Source organism: Mesocricetus auratus, unplaced genomic scaffold (genome assembly GCF_017639785.1).
Source record: "Mesocricetus auratus isolate SY011 unplaced genomic scaffold, BCM_Maur_2.0 Super-Scaffold_100010, whole genome shotgun sequence".
Lineage (NCBI taxonomy): Eukaryota > Metazoa > Chordata > Mammalia > Rodentia > Cricetidae > Mesocricetus > Mesocricetus auratus.
The window spans coordinates 21,880,951-21,904,128 of NW_024429194.1; the positions used below are offsets into that span (position 1 = coordinate 21,880,951).

A 23,178-nucleotide genomic window follows, 5' to 3' on the forward strand; every position below is an offset into this window, starting at 1 on the left:
CTTTCTCTCAGCCCTTCCAAGCTGGCAGCTTCTTGCCCCCCAAAAGAGTGCCTAAAGAGGACAGGGACCTCCTCCGGGACCCCGCGGGGACACCCAGGCAACTCGTCCAGGCGCCTCCAGAGGGCGCCGGAGTGCATCATGAGGACGCAATGCGCATGTCCCACCCTCTCCGGCTGCCCTCCCTCCTTTGTTTCCGCCGGAAGCGTTCCCTGGCAGAGGCGGCCGGGAAACACAGGCGGGATTGGTTGCGTAAATACGTTTGAAAGGCCCTATCAGCGCGGCGGGCGGCCCGTTTGATCTGTGTGCCGGCTTGGACGGTTCCGGTTCCAGGCTGCAAGCGGCCTGCGCCATGGATCCGGAAGGCCAGTCGGATAACCGGCTGCTGCAGCACCTCAAGGAAAGCAGTAGCCGTTTCCAGACGCTCATGCAGCGGCTGATAGCGAAGGTGGGCCGGGCTGGCGGGCGCGGGAACAGCGGGCGGTGTGGACGGGGATCCAGCGCCCTGGGTTCAGACCCGCTGTCTTTCCCCGCAGTACGACCAGCCCTTTGAGGACGACCCGTTGGTGCAGATGTCCACGCTGACCTACGAGACGCCCCAGGGTACGGAACCTTCCTCCTCTTGGCGGTGTGCTAGAATGGCGGCGTCTAGAATTTGCAACGCAGCACTTGTCCCCCTCACCTTGCAACCGCGAGTTGCTGATTTCCAAGTCATTTCCCAAAAAGGAATGCCTGGAGACAGAGATGCAGCCTGAGTTTTTAAATGCCTGGCGCGGAAGCCCGATCTAATAGCTTAAAAGCAGCCCAGTGTCTCTGTAAAGTCAAAAGGATGTTGACAACCATGGGTACTGCGTATGGGTGTGTTAACAGTGCCTGCAAAGTCATTGGTGCCGCACCCAGGACTGCTCGGCTCTCATGAGTTGTGCTCTGTATCTCAGATCCATCTGTTGTAGACAGTCCATCTGTCTGCCTCTCTGGAACCATTTTTATTAAATGTTGCAGACCGCCTTATTAAACCTCTTGGATTTTTTAACTGGGGTGTGTTTGCATTTGATGAGGTTAGTTTCTTCCATAAGACTCATCATTTATTAGTAAAATCTGATTTCAGATCACAGTCTGCCAAGGGTCTATAGAGCCCACTCTTTGACAAGTGCAGTCTTTGCCCTTTGCCTTTTTGACTGTTCAAGGCACATGTTGGGTGAAAGTTTTACACAGAGACAAAATAATACTGCAACAGGTTGCTTTTGTTCTGGCTGGGATCTGGGCACATTAATACAGGGGTTCTTGAGGGTACTGGCTATCTATAGGCTTCTCTATGTTCTTGTGACTGTTCCTACAGGGGTGGCAGTGTCTGAGATGTTTTGAACAGCCTATCTATCTTGAATAACACTCATTTTTGTCGTTGAAAACCTGATGTCAATTATATTAGAACATCAGTCACGTATCTGAAGAGTTTGAGACCATTGCCAGTTGGTATACAGCGGCCCTCCCTGAGAACTGACCAGCACAGGGACTCCTAGGGCTGTAATTGTTAATAGCTCTGTCCCAGCAAGCTCGTGGCTTGTATTCATGCCATGAGTCCCAGTGTCCTGTTACTTAATCTGAGAGAGACCTTGACATGGCCTTTCCTAAGATGCTCCTGACCCTCCCTGTGCAATAGCATGAACTCCCGATCAAAGACAGTGATGGCGGCAGGGACGGAATCGTTTGCCTGTGTTGATGGTTCACCTGTGCCAGCTCTTATGACGTTGTAGAATTCAGTTTCAACCCTGCAGTGGAAGCCCCCTTTAAAAACCATTGCAGTTAAAGGTAGATTCCCACAGAGAGGGCCACTCAGGGCAGCAAAGCCTCAGTTTGACTCTTGAACCCATATACTCAAGCATCACTATCTTCTAGAAAGGCTGTGTGGTACAGTGATCAAATGCAGTCAGCATCTCCCAGAATTCACATGCTGGCTCGCTACTTGAGTGGAGAGCCTGGGCTAGTCATCTGAACTTCCTTTTCTTTTGCATGTCTGTCTACAGCAAACATGCTAAGTCTCTGTTCGTGGGCTTGTAGGTGGGTGTAGGAGTTACATGCAGATGGCTTGTGGGTACTAAATGGTTTCTCCTTGTTAAAATCTGGAGCATAGAGGGTACTGTGTAAATTTTTTTCTGCTTCTGTTATCATACAGTCATCTCAAATGGCAAAACCCACCATTCTTTCTCAGTAACTTTATTTTCCCAGGAGATTTAGAAGAAGTATATTGCACAGGTTCTGCTAGCTAGTGAGTGGCAGGGCTGGTGCACTTGAACTCCAGGGTTCTCTGTACCCAGGCATCTCTGTATTATGCCACTAGATTGCCCAAGGAAAGCCAGGGATGAAGTGCAAAAAATTGCCCTATAAAAAAATGCTTGCTCTAAGTCAGGCAGTGGTGGCACATGCCTTTAATCCCAATACTGGGGAGGCAGAGGCAGATTTATCTTTGTGAGTTCAAGGCCAACCTTGTCTACAGAGTAAGTTCCAGGACAACTAAGGCTAGACAAAGAAACCCTGTCTCAGGGAGGGGATAGGAATGCTTGCTCTGTAAATGTATATGTGCCCCTCTCCAGTCAATATGCATGTAGTATGTATTTAGAATATGATCTATCCTCAGCCCTTCAGGTTAGTGGTGAAATCAGATAAGCTGATGCCTTCTGAGTAGGAGAAATTGTCATTAATGATAGGTTGATCAAACACTGTCAAAATCTGGACTGCTTTTAATGGACAGCCTTTTGTGCCATTCAGCTTGGTTTTTTGTCAATGCATTTTGGACGGAAACTGAGCATTTCAGATTACTTCAGTTGTCATCTTCTTTTTTTTTTTTTTAAGGATTGAGAGTTTGGGGAGGAAAGCTGATAAAAGAAAGAAATGAGGCACAAACTCAGGTAATTATCGTCAAGTTTACCTTCTTAATGCTTTGCTTGAGTAAATCCCTGTGTGAATGAGCCTTGAGGCCACTGCTGAGAGCTGCAGGAGACCACCTCGGGATGTTTCACCTTCTGCCTTTTTTCCTGTTTTGAGACTCAGGGAGAGGTATTTTTTCCACTGCCCAGCTCTTGTGTGCTGAGTTTTCTCCATCATAGTCCATAGGGCCCTCATGTGTGCAGGTGTTGGACCTGCAGGCTGTGTACTAGGCCAGCTAGGGGCTTTGTTAGGTCCTTACAAAAAGGAGCAAATCTCATTTCCTTTGATTAAAAACAATGGCCCTTTCATCCTCTGAAACCAGGAAGCAAAAGAATGAGGAGGCAGTAGAGTGCAGAATCGCACACCCTTCTCCCTCTAGACTGAGGGTTTCCTGGTACCAGGGCTTTATAGCTAGTGATCAGGTACTGGTTTTCTGGATGACTTCCTTGGTTAGTTATTATAGCCATAGGAAGGCTAGAACACTTGGTTAGCTGACTGCTGTGCTTTGTAATCACTGATGCCATTTTAGTTCCGTCTGTAAACGCACCTCATACCCCTTTCCAGTTAATCAAGAAGGGAACCCTTATCTTCACCAGGTATTGTATAATGTAATTGCCTTTTCGGATTTTTTGAGACAGAGACTCATGCTTTAGTTCAAACTAACCTGGGACTTTGTGTGGCCCGGCTGGCCTCAGACTCACATCAGTCCTCCTTTGGCCTCCTGGAATGCTAGGATTACAGCCACGGTCCTTAGTTGGCTTTCTTTCTTTTTTCTTTTTTTTTTTTAACTGCTGACCGGTTACAAGGCATTTGGCCCTTGTACCTTCCTGTTCTGAATCAGGGTCTGCATGCTCTGTCTGTAAAGAAGTAAGTGCTTGAGGATGTGCCAGTCACGTGTTTGTTATTGTTATTCAACTCTGTCACGAGGGAACCACCAGGGGGTGAACACCCCTGATGTATTCCATGGCTTGCTTTATTAAGCCCATTGTGTGGCCCTCGAGGAGCAGCCTGTCCTTCCCCTTGTGTCATCCTCATTGGGAACCACAGGACGAGCTAGCTCTACATTACACATACAGCCATACACCTGTCAACCCAGTGCTAGAATGGCAATTCTGATAGCAAAAATATTTACTTAAGGTGTTCGTTTAAAATGTAGGCGACCCTCTGCCTGAGGTCTGTAAAACAGCTGGAGCTTTTCTTAGGAATCAAAAGTGGACATGCATAACCTGTAGTTACAACTGGGGACTTCCACAGTGTTACTGGGTTTATTATTGGTGGTCTCCCCCAATGACTAAGTGTTTATGCTGGTTCCAAGATTGCCCTCCCAAGGATGGTGGGAGACGGGAAGTTAAGATGGACTCCTCGTTGCCCAGCACTGGTTTGTCGTGGGCTCTCTTTGTAGGTGCCAAACAAGCAGTAGGGACTGAGGACTGGCTGCTTCCCTGAATGACAGAAGTTCTGCCCTTCAGACACTGGAAGCCATACACTAAGCTGAAAACTTTGAGGTCTTCTTACCTTGCAGTGATGTCTCTGGAGGCAGGAGTCACTTAGTTTGGTGGTGACTGGCCACCTCGGGTTCCCTAGGCCGATAGAGCTAGCACCTGAAGGACATCTGCTCACAGAGCTGGCTTCTGAAATCGTGTAAGCAGCCTTCTGTTGAGTGCTGGCACTTACTAATAAGCACTTGTTGGCGCCTTTCTCATGGAGCCTGCTGAACACAGGCCTTAGAGTGGAAGTGGCCTCCCCAGGGGAGTGACTGTTTGACCTTACTCAGTGACTCCACCCAGCAGGAACTGCAGGGGACACAGTGTGAGCATAGACACTACAATACTTGTAGATCCCAGGTCAGCCCTGTGGGTTCCTGACTTCTGCTGTAGTCTCTCCTTGACCAATGGAATTTTCTACTGTCTTCTGGGAGTCTTGAGGCCCTTCATTAAGCATGTAATTGCAAGGCTTTTATTTCCCTGGTGAATCCCAGGGAAATAAATGTGAATGTATCAATACATAGTAGCTAGAAATGTGTTGTGACTGAATCAAGCTTGTATTTCTTGATTTTATACTCCAAGGACCCTTCTGTGAAGATGATTACCAGACTAAATAGGCAAGCTCTAGATGGCAATGAGCGTTTACAGTCCTGCACACAAGCCCTGGGAGATGGTGAGTGTTTCCTTGTTAGAAAGGGAGGCTGGGGACAAGACCAGCTTGTCTCCACTACAGAAGTTTACAGATAAGGTATCTCACTATTAATGTTTTATGTAGATTTCTTGTCCTCCTAGGTCCCTGGAAGATGGGGACCCATGTCTTGCCCACTAATGTCAACATTTATTAGGTCTTAGGATTTGCTCTTAAGGATGATGGGAGTACCAGCTTCTATAGAAATGACCTCCCCCTTCCCCACCTCAACAGCCAGTGTCTGTCTTTCCTTCTTAACTTCCTTCCCTTCCACAAGGCTCCCAGGCTGTGCTCTTCCTGTCTCCTCAGCTCCCTCCTTTTAATCCCTTTGCAGCCAAATCACAGAAAGATGCCCCCATTTGGTACCTTGGGTTTCCCATTGCCTAGACATCCTCACCTGGTTCATTCTTACTGAAGTCTATCTTTAGAACTTTAGTCTGGAGCCCAGTGTGCTGGCACACGTCTTTAATCCAAGAGCTTGCAAGGCAAAGGCAGGGGAATCCTTGCGAGTTCGAGGCCGCCTAGATCTACAAAGGGAATTCCAGGCCAGCCAAGGCTACACAGGGAGTCCCTTTTGGGGGAGGGGAGAGCAAGACTTTTTCTTTTTCTTTCCCTAAGTGAAAGCAGGGAGAAGGTGCTGATGCTGCTTGCTGGGATTGCTCGTTTACTGGGGATCCTAGCTCTACAAACCACTGAGATCCACCCCTACCGCACTGCTTGAAGCTACTCAAAATGGTTTCTTAAGTGATGCCTTGGATGTTGGGGCCATGAGGATCTGGTTGGTGTTTCAGTGAATTATTTGTTAAAAGTTCTGTCCCTCAGCCTGACTAGCCACATTTCACTGTCCAGTGGCCCAGCCCCTTGCTGTTGGGCAGCAGTTTGGGACTCCCATCATCCTGGGAATTCAGTCCAATTGGGCTAGTGTCAGAGTGTCTCAAGACCAGAGGTCGCTGAATTGGAGAATCTGCTGTTACTGTTGTTGAGTTGGGTGTCTTCCTGATCAGAGGCACTAGACTACTTGCAATCACAGGCACAAGAGGAACATTTCCTTAAGATTTATTTGATTTAAATTATGTGTGTGAAGCATCAGATTTCCCTGATGATGGGGTTATAGGTGGTTGTAAGCTGCCCAACATGAGTGCTGTGAACTCAGGCTCTCTGGAAGAGCAGTAAGCATTCTTCTTTCTTCTTGGTTCTGGTTGGCTGGTTTTTTGTTTTGCTTTGTTTTTTGAGACAAAGATTCTCTGTGTAGACCAGGCTGGCCTTGAACTCACATCGATTCACCTGTCTCTGCCTTCTGAGTGCTGGAATTAAAGGTGTGCACCATAGTCTTAACCCCTAAGCCATCTTCCCAACCCCAGCAGATGCTTCTTAAGCCAACAGGGATCTTTACTATAGACGTGTCTCAAGTGATACATGAGATATGAGATACATCCTGTGAGATCTTTGGGTGTTAAAACTTTCTCTACTTCTAGATTCAGAAAGCAGCGGAACAGATACAAGCTTAGACGAAGAGGAAAAGCTGTCTTGCACCTTGACGGTAAGAGAAACTTCTAGTGACATTGGCAGCACCAAGTACTGCTGCAGCTCCCAGAGAGCATGTGGCCTGTGGCAGTGTCCCTCCTTTGTAGATGTCCCCCAAGGCTCTGCAGCTGCCGTCAGCTCTGGGCACCCTTTTAGATCCCGAGACCCAGGCTCCTTCTTCTCAGAGGCCACTACTCTGCTTACTTCCACTGTTGGCTAAGCATAGACTAGTTCAGGAAGGTGCCTTTATGTATTGTTTCCTTTAGTGTCCCCAGGGTGGGAGTGACCTGCCTGCCGGTACCCCTCTGATTCTCACTTCCTTGGTTGGTTGGTAGAGATGACAGCCCTCACAGGTGTCAGAAAGGGAGAGAGTGCAAGAGCCAGGACTCTCTTCTCAGCCAGCAGTCGGGGTGCTCCAACCTCCCCACTTCCTTTCTAGTAATGCCATTATAAACATCTTCAGGCTTGTTTTAGTTTCTCTGGATCCCTTTAAAGTCCCTGCAATCACACACCGGATCTGGAAGTTCAAAGAGGTCATACCACTTTGTAATAGTGAATGTGGAAGAGTGACTTTTTGAGTAACTTCCTTTAGATATTCAAGCACTCATGAGCTTTTAGATTGTTCCAGAATTCTTAAGGCTGGCATTCTGACTGAGTATTCTGCCTTCTCTCTGATCAGCCTACAGTGCCTGGAAGCCCTTTGAAAAATGACTTAAGATGGAAGTACTTGACCCAGGTGGATATACTGCTTCAAGATGAGGAATATTTTAAGGTAATCTGTGTCTGTTGGTAAGACTCAACCAGACATTATACACAAATATGGGTACAGGACTTGGGATTTCATGTGCTGTCCTCAGAGCCTGTGAAGGGATCTGAGTAATTATTTGCACACTTCTCACGTGCTATCAGACTTTTCCTCTTCATCATTGAATACCTTAGGGGCCTAGGCAGGGAAACTCAAGGAGTCATGCCAAGGGTGACAGGGATAGCTCTGCTCCAGTGGGGCCCAGACTCCCAAGAGCAGCTCCGGTTCTTAGCTGCACAGGTGAGGAAGTAACAATCCCCACCTTTCCCGGTGAGATCTCCACTCCTGTCCCAGCCTGCTGCCCCTGGCCTGAGGTGAATGAGAAGGAGGCAACAGGCAGACTGCAGACCTCTCTGCTAGCACAGGTACCCTCCACATCGCTGCAGTGACTCACCAAAGCTTGTTCCTTACACAGCTTAAGACCACCTGCCTTGGGGTGATGCCACTCATAGTGGCCTGGGCCCTCCTTTTCCCACTAGTAATCAAGACCTGCCCACCTGATAAAGACTGTTACTGAGTTGAGATCCTCTTAAAGATGATCATAGGCTGTGTCAGGTTGGTAGCTAACGATAATTAGGACAGCTAGTATTGGAGGTTCCCAGGTTCTGTCGGCATCTTTCATAAAACAAAGGACATCCTAATGTTAAATAACAAGCAATGCCTCCCCCCTGACAGCTGCAAGTTCCCATTGATATTTTTACTGTGCTGGTGGCCAGCTGAAGCCTGTTTGGGGATCCCTCAGTCACTGTCCTAGGAATGCATTCTCCTAATAAAGCAGGCAGCATCCTCATGGCTCTTGCGTGATCAGAGGAAAGGGCTGGAATTAGGCCCAAGTTTATCTGACCTCTGCCCACTATCTACAGGGCTTCTGGAAATTCTGATGAATCCAGGTTGTCTTAATTAGGGTTCCCATTGCTGTGAAGACACGCCATGAAAACATTTAATTAAAGTAGTAGCCAACAGTTTCAGTTTAGTCCATTATTATGGCAGGGAGCATGGTGGCGTGCAGGTAGACATGGTGCTGTAGAAGGAGCTGTTACATGCAGGCAACAGAAAGTAAAGTGTCTTACTGGACGTGGCTTAAGCATATCTGAACCCTCAAAGCCTGCCTCCACAGAAACACATGTCCTCCAACAAAGCCACACTTCCTAGTAGTGTCACTCCTTTTGGGAACCATTTTCTTTTTAAAGCACCACACAAGTGTAACGGTAAACAGAGCCACCAATGGCTAGGTAGGGAGTAACTGCCAGAAAGGTGGCTGTCCCCTTGTGGACAGAGTTCTCAGATGTTTGGGCCACCCCTTCCCTCTGTGGCTTGAAGATTGACCACCAGCCACTGTCATGTTAAAATTACAATGTGTGCTTGTTTTGAAATGGGAATAACTGACATCATCCAGGGACTGTACTTTTAGGGAGAACCCAGCTCCATAAATCCAAGGTCTTAATACCCAAAATGCTTATGATCATGGGCTCTGATTTCAGAACGCAGAGAAGAGAAACGGAAAAGACACACTCGTGACTTTGGTTTCTTCCTCTTGTGTCACGCCAGCCCCTGGTGAGTATGAGGGACTAATTTTTCATGAACTGTGTCCTTCACCTTTGGAGACTTGGGGCCCTTGGCACCACCTATGTTGAGTGTTCAATGTAGTATTCAATGTGCATGTGTGTCTCAGCAGCATAAGCTGTTAGTAATGTGTATGTCCTAGAACGATTAAGACTACTTCAGTGTAGTCTCATTGAAGCCTAGGCTATCCTATAAATTTTCGTAATGAGCTGGTTTTCCCTTTGTGGTCATACCAGGTACTATATAGATTTTTGCCCTCGGTTTGAACATTTTGAGTCCAGCAGCACCTGAATAGCCAGTGGTCATCCATGTTGTGTGTTTCAGGTAACATTCACCATGGTCCTTCAGTGACTCTCCCTGGCACACATGTATGAACACAAGCAGTATTTTTTCTTTGGCTCATGTTATGACTCCTCTAAATGCTTCACATGTACCTTCCAAGAACCAGGTTATTCTCCATGATGATAGCAAGTTTAGAATATGCCAGAAACTTCTCATTGGCATGATGTAATTTTACCAACTGAGCTCTATAATGTCCTTTTAGCAGGAAACCCTCACAGATAGCACCCACTGCGTTTAGCAGCTCCTTGAGTTGCCATCACTCTTGTTTCTCATAGGATCACATGGCCTGAGTGCTCCAGTTGGGTTTTTCCTGTTTCTGTAGGTTTGGTTTTACTTGTTAAAATCCATGAAATAGTCATGTAAACAGAAGTCAAAGCTGCACCATGCACAGGAACATGTCTTCCCAGCCATCCTGTAGAGGTCAGGAGTTTGGGGTTACTTACTGGCTTTTGTTCTGCGAGCATGCATGCATGCATATGTGTGTTTTGGTGCCACAGACCACAGAGGCCACAAGAGAGCAGCAGATTCCCCTGGAGTTGGAGTTACAGGCATTTGTCTATTGCCCATTGTGGGTGCTGGGAACCGAACTCTGGTGCTCTGGAAGAGCAGAAAGTCCTCTTAAACACGGAGTCATCTCTCAGTCCCCTCTTGGCTTTTTTTTTTTTTTAATTGAATGTGTTTATGTTTGTAGAATTTTCTTTTCTAATTAATTTTGTAAGGTTTTTATGTGTGTATTGTATTGGCTTTGGGGCTAACATCTATCTCTAAACAATGTGAGGAGAAGCAGACTCTTGCAAAACTGGAGTGAAAAGTCAAAATCTAATTTTGGTTGCCAAAATAAAATCTCCCAAGGAGAGTCTATCCTTAACATTTCCAGGGTTTTATTTTGTTGGTGCTGTTTTAAACCATCATGATTGTGATTCCCTCTTGAGCTCCCCGACCTTCTGTAAGTATGGATGAGTTGAGCCATGGGTTACCCTGACTTTGTATATTTTTCTCCCAGGATGCCAGGACAGTATTTCTACAAAGAGCTGTGGTAGCCCTGAAATGTCAGCTTTGTCTTCCAGAGACTGGAATCCCTCAAACCCTTGCCAGGCTGACATGACCGTTACGCCTAGAAATGACAGCTTCTCCTTTCTAGGGACCAGCAGCAGCAGCTTAAGCAGCCAGCCCCTTGAGGCTGATGACATTTGCAATGTGACAGTCAGTGATTTGTACGAAGGCATGATGCATTCGATGAGTAGGCTGCTGAGCTTAAAGCCATCATGCATAATCTCCACCAAGACCTACATCAACCAAAACTGGAACCCCAGGAGGAGGTTGTCACGAAAGAGTGGGATGCACATGAATAGGACATACAGCCACAGAAGCAAGCGCTTTCAGAGGAACTCCAAGAAGGAGCCCTGTTCAAAGCTAGGGAAAGAGGTATTAAGAGACTGCAAGAATTTGTTGCACACTGCTCCCCACAAGACAGACTTAAATTTGGAAAGGGGATCTCTTGAAGGAAGCAAACTCCAAGTCCATAAGTTCAATCCAGTTTGGAAGGAATTTCAGGTGATGCCCCGTAAGTATTTAGACTTAAACACAATGTACTGTCATGAGCGAGAAAATAGAATGAAGACATTACAGTGGCTAATTTCACCTGTTAAAGTAGTTCCCAGACAAAGGATGCTTCCAAGTCGAGCAGAGAAGTGGTATAGGGAAATTGAAATGAAATTTGACAAACTTCATCAGGAATGTAGCCTATCTTCTGGGAAACAGCTTCCCCTGGCTGGTCCCACAGAGTCCTGGGCTGTAGATGTCTATAGAGGTAGTTCTAGAAGCCCAGGCAGCCCCCAGGGTATAAAAACCCCCAGGCTGCATTCACCTTTCAACAGAGAAAAGATGAAGCGGTCAAGTGAGGCTTTTGAAGACCTGAATGAAATGTCTGTCAAAGTGGATTCCTGTCTCCCAAGGAGCCATTCCACTGTATTACTATCAGGGGATAGCACCTCATCTGGCCTTTTTCTTCAAGGACTTAATTCTGGGTCAATCAGAGAGACACTATCACCCAGTACAGGTATTTCAGCACCATGGACAAGCCCTCGGGGCCATGGGAGGAATCGCTATGATGAGATTAAGGAAGAATTTGATAAGCTTTATCAGAAGTATTGCTTGTCACCTCGGCAGGTGAAGGTAACCTCATGTGTTACAGCATCTCCAAAGAAAGTTGGTGCATCTGTTCCTAGTCACATAGAGGACTTAAGAAAATTAAATCCAGACTCTGGATTCCTGAGTTCCCCAAAATTGTCAACGTCTGGCTGGAACATAAGAAGCCCACAGGACTCAATTCCAACTGAGGCACAAATGTCTGCATGGACTGTTAGTGCTGTTATGAGAGACCCTTGCTTCCCAACAAAGAGGCGCAAGTTGTCATATCCCCCGATGTGTGCACACCAGACCAAGACTCAGGATTCCTCAGGAGCAGCAGGCAAAGCAATGCCCTGGCCAGAAAAGCAGGCCAACCCTGTGTGGCCTGACTGCTGATAAGGTGTTCCTGTCTGTTGGGCATGATGTCTATGTGTAACGAGTAGCTGTTGAGATACAAGATGCTATGGCAGACACTTCCGTTTCTCTTGCTGGAGATGGGACTCGGTATCACACTTGCTAAGCAGTCTGCCACTGTGTCTCCCTCCCCACAGCCATTTCCCCTGCTCTACATCACCATCATCTCTGTCTTTTCATGTGGGATGTTAGTGGTGCCCTGGGCTTCCCCAGACACCCAGCCAAGCTCAGCCATTAGTGTGTCTCCTGATCATATTCAGGAGGATCCTCAATGGCATCCTTTCTCTTGATTTTAATTATCTGCCTTGTCTCTGCTCCCCTCTCACCCATGCTGCAAGAGGACATGTGTAGACATGGGTAAGTCCTTGGACTTGGGACACAACACAGAATACTTGGCTTGACCTGTGGAACTCTGGATGTATTTTTTTCCCTTTTGGGTGGTTTTTGTTTCATTTGACTTTTGAGACAGGGTCTTGCATAGCATGGTGGCCTCACTATATAGTCCAGGTGGCCTTGAGTTCCTGATTCTCCTGTCTCTGCTCCCTAAATGCTGAGATTTTTTATTTTGTGAACTAAATCCTCCTGGTTGAACTTTCAGGAAGGGACCTGCCTAGGATCAGACCACAGATGATACCACAAGGAGTAGGACCAGATACGCAAAGGAACCCCAATCCTAGGTGCCATGCTAACTGGGTCTCTGGCTGCCTGGTGTCCCTGGCAGGGTACACTCACCAACAGTCTCCTTTGCTCTTGGTCTTGAGTTCTTTAACATGATGCAATTTCCCACCAGGGATTTAAACCTTTATATTAGTGCAGTCAAGAAGAAATTAGGCATTTGGCGGCTGACTTTGAAGCACTATTAGGATTATACTAAGAATTGTTTTTCATCATTCATGATGGAAAAGTGATTTTTGTTAGGTAAATCCAAAGTTAAAAATGTTGCCTCTAGTTCTTAGATAGTGTGTCTGTCACTGTGTCACCCAGGCTGGCCATAGATGCACCTCAAGCATGCAACACCACAACTGTTTGTTCAGCCTTTGCTTTGTCTGTGTGTCGCACTGCTTGAAGTTTCTGCCTTTAATGGAGCTCTGGGGCAGCTGGTGCCATGGGAAGTACCTGGTATTATTTTGGAAATAAAATTATGCAGTTAAGCATTTTCAGTGTCAATCAGTCCTGTGGGCCCGTTTATCAGTTTTTTCTCATTTAGACATGCTTTCTAGAACATTCTTCACATTTTCTGTTTTGTTGAAACAGTGATCCTTGAAGTACATAGGACAGTCAATCTTTAAAAGAGACAGCTAGCTGAAACCACCTTAGATTCACTTACGAGAAGTAATTCCAAGGTCTTGTCTTGATGCTTCTAGAAGTGATTTGAAACATTTCTGAGGTGTTTCCCGTTGCCCTTGCAGCCATGCAGCATCCACCAAGCCTGCTGAGGTGGTTTCTGGTTGCTGATAGCTGGTTTTATTTGATCTTTCACGACAAGGTTCTCTATGTAGCTTTGTAGACCAGTCTGGCCTTCGAACTCAGATCCTCCTGCTTCTGCCGCCCCAGTGTTGAGATTAAAGGCGTGCACCACCCCGCTAGTAACTGGTTTTTGTTTGTTTGTTTGTTTGTTTTGTTTTTTCGAGACAGGGTTTCTCTGTATTGCTTTGGAGGCTGTCCTGGAACTCACTCTGTAGACCAGGCTGGCCTCGAACTCACAGAGATCCGCCTGCCTCTGCCTCCCACAGTTCAGCACTATTTGATCATTTGTTGGGCACAATTTCCCCTATGCATCCCCTACTTACATGCGAAAACAGTTACATGGTCACTGTTTCCTATAACCAGGTCTTTGTGTCTTCCTCTAATGTAAATGTAGAGATCTGCCTTCCCCCAGTTATCTTTGTTGGCAGGCATTTGGTCAGCATTGAGTGTCCAGGCAAAAGTATTTCAAGGACATGGAATTACTACATGCCTAAAACTGTTTATTCATAGCCACTTAGATAGAAAATAAACTTGCCCTGGTTTTACCTCGATTGCAGAGAAGAGAAGCAATAACGTAAACCTCAGACTAAATGATTTTTAATTCCTTTCACTAACCTTCACCTCAGTTTATTAACCCAAGATTTTAACTTAGAGATTTATTGCTTAGAATAACTAGAAAGGTAACCAGCCATTTGCTCGTCCTCAGAGAAGTAAACTTTCCTACAGACTGCTGAAGACCTGCACCTTGTGGCCAGAACAGCTATAAAGAGCTAGGTTCTATTTCTTGTACAAATTAAGCTTAAATCCTCTTTGTTCTACATTAAGCAATAGGTACTATCCTTAGACCTAAAAAGCTTTTTTTTTCTCTCTTCCTTTTTTAAAAAATTTAAGTTAGAAACAAGCTTGTTTCACATGTCAATCCCAGCTTCCCTTCCCTCCTCCCCCGCCCTCCCAACCAGGCCTCCCAAGTCCCCCACCCAATCTCCACTCCGATCCTCAGGTAGAGTGAGGCACTCCATGGTGGATCTCCAGAGTCTGTCATTTCATCCAGGGCAGGGCCTAGGTCCTCCCAAAGAGTCCAGGCTGAGAGAGCATCCCTCATTGTGGGATGGGCACTCAAAGTCTATTTGTACGCCAGGGATAAATACTACCCAAGACTCCATAGATTACCTAAGCCTCCTCACTGACACCCACATTCAGGGGGTCTGGGTCAGTCCCATCACACAGCCGTCAATCTGGGGTCCAACAGCTCCCCCTTGTTCAGGTCAACTGTTTCTGTGGGTTAAACCAGCCCAGTCTTAACTCCTTTGCTCATCAGCTCTCCCTTTCTGTGACTGGAACCCATGAGTTCAGTTCAGTGTTTAGCTGTGGGTGTCTGCCTCTGCTTCCATCAGTCGCTGGATGAAGGTTCTGTTTCCCAGCTGACTATAGGGAAAGTGTGGCTGCAGACCAAAAGCTGAACCTATTTATGCCTCTGCATATACAGATTGCCTAGCTACTGAGGACTCTTACCTGACCTTTTGTAAAAATGGTGGCACTTGGAAGCAGCCCATGGAGAAAAAACAGTTTACCTTACTAATGAAATCTGTTGATGAGTAGAATTTTAGCTTAATACTTAGGCATACTTAAGGAATGTAGATAAGCACACAATTTCTCCTGTTTAGACTCCCTTGTTGGTTTCATCCCTAGGTGACCTCATCATGGAGCCTTACTAACCACTCTTACCTGGTGCCATAAATCATAGCTAACAGTTACTACTCTGTGTGTGAATCTTTTTTTGTTGTTTTTGTTTGTTTTGTTTTACGAGACAGGGTTTCTCTGTATTGTTTTGGAGGCTATCGGTCCAGCCTGACCTCGAACTCACAGAGATCCACCTGCCTCTGCCTCCCAAGTGCTGGGATTAAAGGCGTGCGCCACCACCGCTCGGCTGTGAGTGAATCTTATCGACTTTGGTGACCCTGAGAAACTCAAGCCTCACATTGCATTGCCAAAAGAATTACTGTTGTAAATGTATTTGTACTAGTACCCTTGCTGTAGAAAAAGAACTATTGTAGAACAATAAAGAGAGAGATGGATAGAAAGACTGTGTTATGAGCAGATTCTTCCTAGCCCTCAGATCCTAATTCCTTCACTTATTGTAGCGTCTCTTTTGGACCCCGAGAGGGGGTTTTAAGGCTGGCTGCTAAAAGCCTTCAATAACTTTACATTTTTTTGCAAGCGGTGCCTGCTCCTTCCCCAGTTAGTCTCACATCTGCTGCCCAGCCCTCACCAAATCTCTCGTCTGCTCCTTGACCCTGACTTTCCAAAACTGAATTGAACCTTTTTATATAGAGCCCAGCCCCCAGTATTTTGTGTTAATGATATAGCCAAAAATCTGCATTCCAGAGAGCAATGGAGGTATATTTCAGTGGGAGAAGAGGTATGGGTACTCATTCTTTTACAAGGTTTTCTGTTTTTTCTACAAATGAAAAAGGATTTGCCTTGCTATGGGCAGATGTGACACCGGCGGTTTGCATCTTACAGCGGGGCCTCTTAGGGCAGTCCTCTAGGTGAAGCCAAGAGCCAGTGCTGATTGCAGTTGTCCAGGACTTTGAGGGTCTCCAAGGCCGCCCTCCTGACCCCTGCATCAGAATCTAGCTGTAGGTCCTGGAGAGCTGAGTGGGAATAGAAAAGAGCAGGCCTTCTGGTCAGGACCATGTGACCTCTGCACACTGCAGACTGAGGCAGGCTGACATCAGCAGGGACACTCCCTGGGAACCTCCTGGTGTGGAGTCAAAAGTGGGTCATAGGGCTAAGTGTTCCCATACTCCACAGACCTGAAGTATCTGAGAATGGGGATGGCATGGACTCCACCTATCAAATGGTCCTCCTGGAAGTCTCTCCCTACATGGAGTCTCTTAAGGTCCAAGTACTCCCTCTTCCCCCAAGCAGCTCACAGTCAAGGGTTGCCAGCCCTCCTTCAGCATGGTCTCAAAAGTGTCAGTGAGCATAGATTTCTCCAACTGAGGCTACACTACTTAACAGTTCCGAAGCCCCACAAGGTCCATCTTCTTCAGATAATGGGCAGACAGCTGCTTCATGATAATTCCTGAAATGACAGGCACCAGGGAGAGATCAGTAGGCACACAGTTCTGCCTCCCTCCTTGCAAGAGGCACAGGTTGACCTATGAAGGCATCAGTCAAGGGTTTTGTCAGGCAGGAAGTAGTGAACACCCTTATTGAAGACCAAGCAAACACGGAAGCCTATGAGCTCGTAGGCCAGTGCCGTAAGGTATACCTAGGCTGTCATCCATGCCCAGGCACTCGTTTCCCCATCCAGGCCTGGGGATGACTAAGTGGCTTCAAGGCTCACCGAGAGTCTGAGCATATCTGTCTACTCACCTGCCAAGGCACAGGCAGAGATTCTGATCCTCGACAAGTTACTCTTCATGAAGATGGTTGTTTCCAACAGGAAGTCACAGAGGACAACAGGCTTTTTCTGGGCCTGCATAAACAAGTGTGAGATGGGGACGGGCTGCTCACTGCAGGGAGCCATGAGTTGTGGCCGCCATTCCAAGATGGCACTGGGCCCCTGCAGGGCTGGAGTAAACAACTCCATATAGGGTCATAACCAGAATCACCAGCTCGAGCATGCTCAGTGTCTTCAGCTTGCTGGGCCAATCAGGGAGCCTGAGGTGGCTGCCAGGGGTGCTTGACCAATAGGACAGTTGCACGCTGCCTCAGCTTCTATATAAGCAGCTGCAGTCTTTGTTCTGGGTCCCTCGCTTCCTGCTCTCCCTTCAGCCAAGAGGCTCCAATAAAGCGTGATTTGGGAAGAATCCTTGTCTGGTGGTAGTCTTTCCTGCTGGTCAGGGAGTGCTCCACAGCTCACTAAGAGCATTCCCATCTGATGAATCAGTGCTTGTGCCAGGAAGGCTTGGCTAGAGGGGACAAGGGCCCTTCCCAGCACCTCACAGCAGGGTAGCTGGGCCCAGTGATGGCTCTCGGTTTCATTATCTGACTCTGAGCACCCATTGAATGTGTTTCTGAAACTGTGCTGTCCAAAACACAAGCCACATACGGCATGGGAACACGGCTGACAGCAATGTCAAGGACCTTCCAGGACTTGGAAGGTTGTACGGAAAAAAAATTTTTTTCCTTGATCACATAACAAAATGATCATAATCTGGTTACTTGGAGCTAAATAAATTCTATTGTCAAAATTAACTTTTTTCTCTTCACTCTCTGATTGTGGCAGTTAGAAAAGTTAATATGGGTAGCCTTTCATTGTCCCATTGGGTATTTCACAGTAAAAGGTCAACATGGGGTCATAAGCCCAACCTTGTCCCCCCCTTGGCCTCCTCACCAGGATGGAGCACATGTTTGTCTGAAAAACTGTCATCTGGTCATTGATGCTGTCATTGCTGTGACCAAAGGAGCTCTCCAGGGACTTCCAGCCCCAGAAATGCACACACTGAAACATGGTAGCCAAACATGCCTGAAGGAACACAGGGCACAAAACAGGAAAGACATCAACAAGCAAGGCTCTGGGTGGCATCTCACCTGAGGAGTGAGAGGGCAGCCCCAGAGAGGCCTCCAGAGCAAAGAAGAGGCGGGCTGGAGGCTCCAGAGAGCCCACTCGTGCATCTGTAATAAGCCCCTCACATGCCCCTTCTGCCAACCCTTTGCCCTGATAGCAGCCCTGCAGGAGATGGAGCCGCTGCCTGGATGGGCAAGCCTCTTACTCTACCTTCTCCCGTCCCATTCCTCCTACTCCCAGAGATGGGACAGGGCAAGCTCGACCCTCTCCTCAACTCCTAGCAGCCCTAACATGGGTATACCCACAGGGACCTGTGAGGAGAGGTTTAAGGCAAATTTTAAATGGGGCCAAATCCAGGTACCTCAAAGTGGCCTACAAGGTACTGAATATTCTAGAAGGAAAGGAACTAGGTCCTAGGTGTCAGTGACTAGGGCAAAAGGGAACCATAGCATGCCTAATCACAGAGTCAGCTTTCATGAGCTCCCTTTAGGGATGATCACTGCCCCAGCATGCCTAAGGGATGGGGCGATGGAGGGAAGAGTAGAAAACCCAGTAGCTCACTGAGCCAGCAGAACCAAGGCATCTTTTCCCTTTGGCACTGCAGCCCCAGAACATAGGACACAGACGAAGGTGTGTGTTACCTGGGCTACATTGGGGCAGGGGTCCTGGCAATGAAGCATGAGAGAGACCCAGCCTCTCTTCACCTCCCCTTTGAAGAAACGCTTCTTGGAAATCCCAACCACCTTCGCCAGCTTCCCGAAGAGAATGAAGGCCTTCAAACGTATCATCTCGCTCTCCTGATACCAAGAGGTACAAGTGGGCTGGCATGAGGAAACCAGGCAAAACCCCAGCCTCCCTCCACGGACCATTCCAATGCCTTGGTTTCCACAGAGCTTCCTGGAGCCTTTCATCAGGACAGTCCCTCCTTCCTCAGGGCTCATGTAGCACGCAAGAGACTGGGCATGCTCTAGCTTGGGAGTCCACCTTAAAAGTACGTGTAAGGGTTTGTGTGGAATTATGAGCACAACTGTTGCCTTCCCAGCTCCAATCTCCACAGGTACCCAGAAAGTATTCGTGAGCTGCAAGGAATTACTGGGCACTCTTCCCTCCTTGCAGGGTGACACACCCAAGAAGACACACCCAAGACCTCAGATTCTAGGGTGCTGATTATCTGGCTCTTAGCATAAGACATGATTGTTACAAAGATACCAAGATCAGCCAAGGAACATTGCAGGACCTTCACAGCACATCTTTTCTTCATTATTTGAGCAAACAGAGTGATGTGACTTGAATGTGCCCCAACCTAGAGTCCACGTGTTGGAAGCTTTCAGTCCCCCAAATCATACATAGATGGCATTTGGAGATGGGACCTTTGGAGGTAATCAGCATTAGATTCTGAGGGTGGCATTCTCACAGTGTCCTTGGTGGCCTTATAGTAAACAAGAAAGGAACCAAGCTAGTCCACTCCATCTCATCCCACAATGCCTCAGAAGCACCTTACCAAAAGCCAGCACTGTGCTCTCAGATATCACAGACTCCAGAACCACAAGCTACATACACCGCTGTGCTTTATAAAATCTCCAGCTTCTGGTACTGTTTTAAAGCAACAGACCACGCAGTTATGGAGGGAAGCTCTCATCTGGACTCACGTTGTCAAAGAATGCCCTGCACTGTTCAGAGATGGGTTCAAATGAAGATCCTATGTCCCCCTCTCGGAGCTCAGCGAGGATCTTGGTCAGGGCCTCCATGCCTTCTGCCATCACGCTGCTGCTCACCTGTCCCTGCAGGGAGCCCAGGCACCTCTCCAGCAGGAGTTTGCGATACTGCTTCACCTAGAAGAATTCAGGCCCTAAGTTGCACTCCACACTTCCTGGACGAGTGTGCCCACAAAGCACTCAAGCCCCTGGGACCTAAACCAGGGCCCGTTTGGTACCTTCCGGGGAGCACCGAGAGCCATGTTGCCCAGGGCACGCAAAGAGAGCACCTGCAAGGTCTCATCCTTGTCCTGCCCTGCGCCCTTCTCCAGCATCAGCACCACCGGCCTCAGCAGCTTCTCCTGGTGCAGAACGGAGTCACTCATGAACTAGAAACAGGAGTGTTGCAGTTACTCACGGCGGAGGCCCACCACTCAGCAGCAAGGCAGAGGAGTCAGGGGCAACACAGAGAAGGGACCAAGTGCCCCTGTCCTCACATCCAGAAAAGGGGGTGGTACATCTGCTCAGGCATGCTGCAGCAGTCAACAAGAAACCATTCAGGGAATGATGGTGAGTGCTGCATACGTGATAATTCATTTCTTCAGTTAACAGGAAAGCTGCTGTGTGTAAAAGCCCCGCCTAACAGTATCTGAACAGAAGTATATAGAATCACGAATGAATTAAGGACAGCTGACAGAATCTCCATTGGGCCTGTAATTGAGTGTCAAGACTTTGGGCCAGTGTGGAACCTGTAGTATGCTGTGTGTGCACATGCTCAAGAACACCTGGGTATTTTAATTGTGTGTGTGAGAGAGAGAGAGGCATGTGTGTGCACATGCTCAATAACACATGAGTATGTTTTAATTGTGTGTGAGAGAGATGCATGTGTGCACATGCTCTATAACACATGAGTATGTTTTAATTGTGTGTGAGAGAGATGCATGTGTGCACATGCTCTATAACACATGAGTATGTTTTCATTGTGTGTGTGTGAGATAGAGAGATGCATGTGTGTGCACATGCTCTATAACACATGAGTGTGTTTTCATTGTGTGTGAGAGAAAAAGAGATGCATGTGTGTGCACATGCTCAATAACACATGAGTGTGTTTTCATTGTGTGTGTGAGAGAGATGCATGTGTGTGCACATGCTCTATAACACATGAGTATTTTAATTGTGTGTGAGAGAGATGCATGTGTGTGCACATGCTCTATAACACATGAGTGTGTTTTCATTGTGTGTGTCAGCACACCCTAGAATGCAGGCTCCACGCCAGTGGACAGAGGCTAAAGTTAGCACCATCTGTTGCTTCTCAGCTTACTTTTTGTTTTGTTTTGTTTTGTTTTGTTTTGAGACAGAGTGTCACTTTTCAGACCAGGATGGCCTGGAACACAGAGATATTCTTGCCTCTGGACTCCTGAGTGCTGGGATTAAGGCATGTGCCACCACTCCCGGCCCTCAGGGTCTCTGCCTGAACCTGGCTCTCTGGCCTGTAAATACCCAGGATGTGCCTGTCTCCACCCCTCCCCACCATCTCTGGGAGGACACACATAGCTACACACTCAGCTTTTCTGGGAGAGCTGGGGAACTGAACTCAGGTCCTCTGATTGCACAATAAGCACTTTATGTGTTTTAAAGATACCCAAAGAAAACTAAACATCAAGTTGGTGGCTTCTGAGGCAGAGCCTAGTAACCGTATCCATGTCCCGTGCCTTGAGGTCCTCAAACCCACACAGCTCTTCAGTTCCTCTCAACCTCTTGAGGAGCTCCCAGGAAGAGCCAAACGAGTGATGAATGATGACTACACCTCATTTTACAAACCCTACATGGCAAAATCCAAACTTCTCACCAGGCCCTTTGACTCACCCCTTGTGTCCCTGCCCCCTTGCCCTCCAGTGTCTGAGCTTTAGGCCAGCTTCCAGCCACTTCAAGCTGTAATCTCTTCCCATAATGTGTTTGGATGGTTTACAGAGGCACAAGCATGAGAGGAATTTGTGAGTCTGAGAAATCTTGATGGCTGGGGCACAGTGCAAAGCCAGGAGTCGGTTTCACACGTTTAAGTGGCGGGAAACATCTCGAGGGATCATGGCACATGATAATCATGTTTAGTTTAAGTGTCTGTCCATTGGGAAGGTTTTACTGGAACCCAGCCATGTGTACTTTCCGTGGCTCTGTCCCCACCAATAACCAGGTCCCTCAGGGGTACCAACGCAGGAAAACTTCTTAACTATGAGGCTCCTCACAGAAGGTTTGATGTCTACTAAGACTCCATGGATGCCGTAACCACACGACAGAGTAACCAAGCCCTGGCGTCCATGATGCCTTCCCTGTTTTCCCTTGGCAAGGTGAGTGTCTCCCAGCTGTCCAGACAAAAGCCTCCCAGCCCAAACTGAGGAGCTCCTTATGTTTGGCTCCCTCAGGACACATGGACACAGGAACACAGGCTGTGTCTCAGCCTCTGCTTGCCCACGATGTCAGGCCTTGCATGAATAGTGAGAACAGATGTAGTGGAGGAGATCTGTCCCCTAAGCTCAGGTCCTCAAGGACCAAGTGCCTGCCCTGGAGATGTGTGTGGCAGTTTGAATGTAATTGGCCCCCATAACCTCACAGGGCATGGCACTATTAGGAAGTGTGGCTTTGTTGGAGTGGGTATGGCCTTGTTGGAGGAAGTGTGTCACTGTCAGGGGCGGGTTTTGAGGTTTCCTATGCCTAGGATACTGCCCAGTGTCTGGAGTTGACTTCATGTTGTCTGCAAGATGTAGTATTCTTAGCTATTCCTCCAGCACCACATTGGCCTTCATGCTGCCATGATGATAATGGACCAAACCTCTGAAACTGTAAGCCACCACCTCTGTTAAATGTTTTCCTTTCTAAGAGTTGTTGTGATCATGGTTCTCTCCACAGCAGTGATGTGCCATCCCAGGAAGCCCGTAGACTGCTATCCACTACCCGCTCGCACCCCTCCCTCCCAGGGATGGGTGCCTCACTTCCACACAGATGGCCGTGCTGCTGATGCAGCAGCTCAGGACCTCCGAGCCCATGCCTGTGAGCACCAGCTCTGCAAGCCTCTGCATGGAGCCCTCCGCGTTCTGCATGCACAGCCTGTGGAGGAAAGAAGGGGAGCACAGGGAGGGCTGTCGTCCCTGCTCCTGCCCTCTTCTCTGGAGTCTGAAGTCAGCTTGAAGAGGGGCTGACACACACCCCTTAGCATCTCTGGGCAGGGTACCAGTTAAATACTCAGGGCTGTGATGGTCAGACCAGAATGCTCAGAGATCTCCCGTGGCCTTGGGAGACCCTTCTCTCTCTGGCCTCTCATCTCCTGGCCCCACTGTCACTCCAGAGTCCAGGACATCCATCAGTGTGTAAGTGATCCCAGAAGTGAGACACTAGCTGTGCCATTCACAGGAAGAGCCCTTGAACCCCTCCCCGTGAGACCCGGCCCCACCTGGCCATCAGGCTCACTCCCTCTAGGAAGGTGCCTCCGTTCTCCAGCAGGGACCACACTGACTGCTCCTCCAAGGCCTGCTCCAGGGGCTCTCTGTTAATCCTCTTGACCAAAAGCTGCATGGATTTGATTGTGATCCTGGAGAGAGGTGAGCAAGGATAAGGCTGCTGAAGAGGAGGAT

At 47.8% G+C, this 23,178-nt stretch overlaps 2 protein-coding genes across 5 annotated transcripts in view; one reads left to right on the forward strand and one right to left on the reverse strand.

Moving 5' to 3' along the window:
• The first annotated feature begins 241 nt into the window (after positions 1 to 241).
• On the forward strand, positions 242 to 13,026 carry LOC101828049 (Holliday junction recognition protein). Its single transcript, XM_013122091.3, has 8 exons — positions 242 to 445; positions 534 to 600; positions 2,848 to 2,903; positions 4,989 to 5,079; positions 6,570 to 6,634; positions 7,298 to 7,390; positions 8,905 to 8,977; positions 10,332 to 13,026. The coding sequence occupies exons 1-8, from the start codon at positions 350 to 352 to the stop codon at positions 11,852 to 11,854; spliced, it is 2,064 nt and encodes a 687-aa protein (XP_012977545.1). The 5' UTR covers positions 242 to 349; the 3' UTR covers positions 11,855 to 13,026.
• Positions 13,027 to 15,718: 2,692 nt separating this feature from the next.
• Positions 15,719 to 23,178, reverse strand: part of Mroh2a (maestro heat like repeat family member 2A) — a 37,976-nt gene continuing 30,516 nt past the window's right edge. For 3 of the 4 annotated variants that reach the window (XM_021234167.2, XM_021234166.2, XM_013122150.3), the window contains 9 exons: positions 22,998 to 23,135; positions 22,540 to 22,654; positions 19,792 to 19,941; positions 19,508 to 19,690; positions 18,500 to 18,655; positions 17,685 to 17,816; positions 16,721 to 16,823; positions 16,362 to 16,427; positions 15,719 to 15,993 (listed from right to left, as the gene is read on the reverse strand). In XM_021234167.2, coding sequence (XP_021089826.2) covers positions 15,872 to 15,993; positions 16,362 to 16,427; positions 16,721 to 16,823; positions 17,685 to 17,816; positions 18,500 to 18,655; positions 19,508 to 19,690; positions 19,792 to 19,941; positions 22,540 to 22,654; positions 22,998 to 23,135 — 1,165 coding nt within the window. In that variant the 3' untranslated portion in view covers positions 15,719 to 15,871. The remainder of the gene's footprint in view (positions 15,994 to 16,361; positions 16,428 to 16,720; positions 16,824 to 17,684; positions 17,817 to 18,499; positions 18,656 to 19,507; positions 19,691 to 19,791; positions 19,942 to 22,539; positions 22,655 to 22,997; positions 23,136 to 23,178) is intronic. The other variant, XM_021234165.2, reaches the window with a different exon arrangement.

Coding starts and splice junctions, on each gene's coding strand:
- LOC101828049 (XM_013122091.3), top strand. CDS start 350: ATGGATCCGGAAGGCCAGTCGGATAACCGGCTGCTGCAGCACCTCAAG. Junction 446..533: donor TGCAGCGGCTGATAGCGAAG/GTGGGCCGGGCT, acceptor CTTTCCCCGCAG/TACGACCAGCCCTTTGAGGA. Junction 601..2,847: donor GACCTACGAGACGCCCCAGG/GTACGGAACCTT, acceptor TTTTTTTTTAAG/GATTGAGAGTTTGGGGAGGA.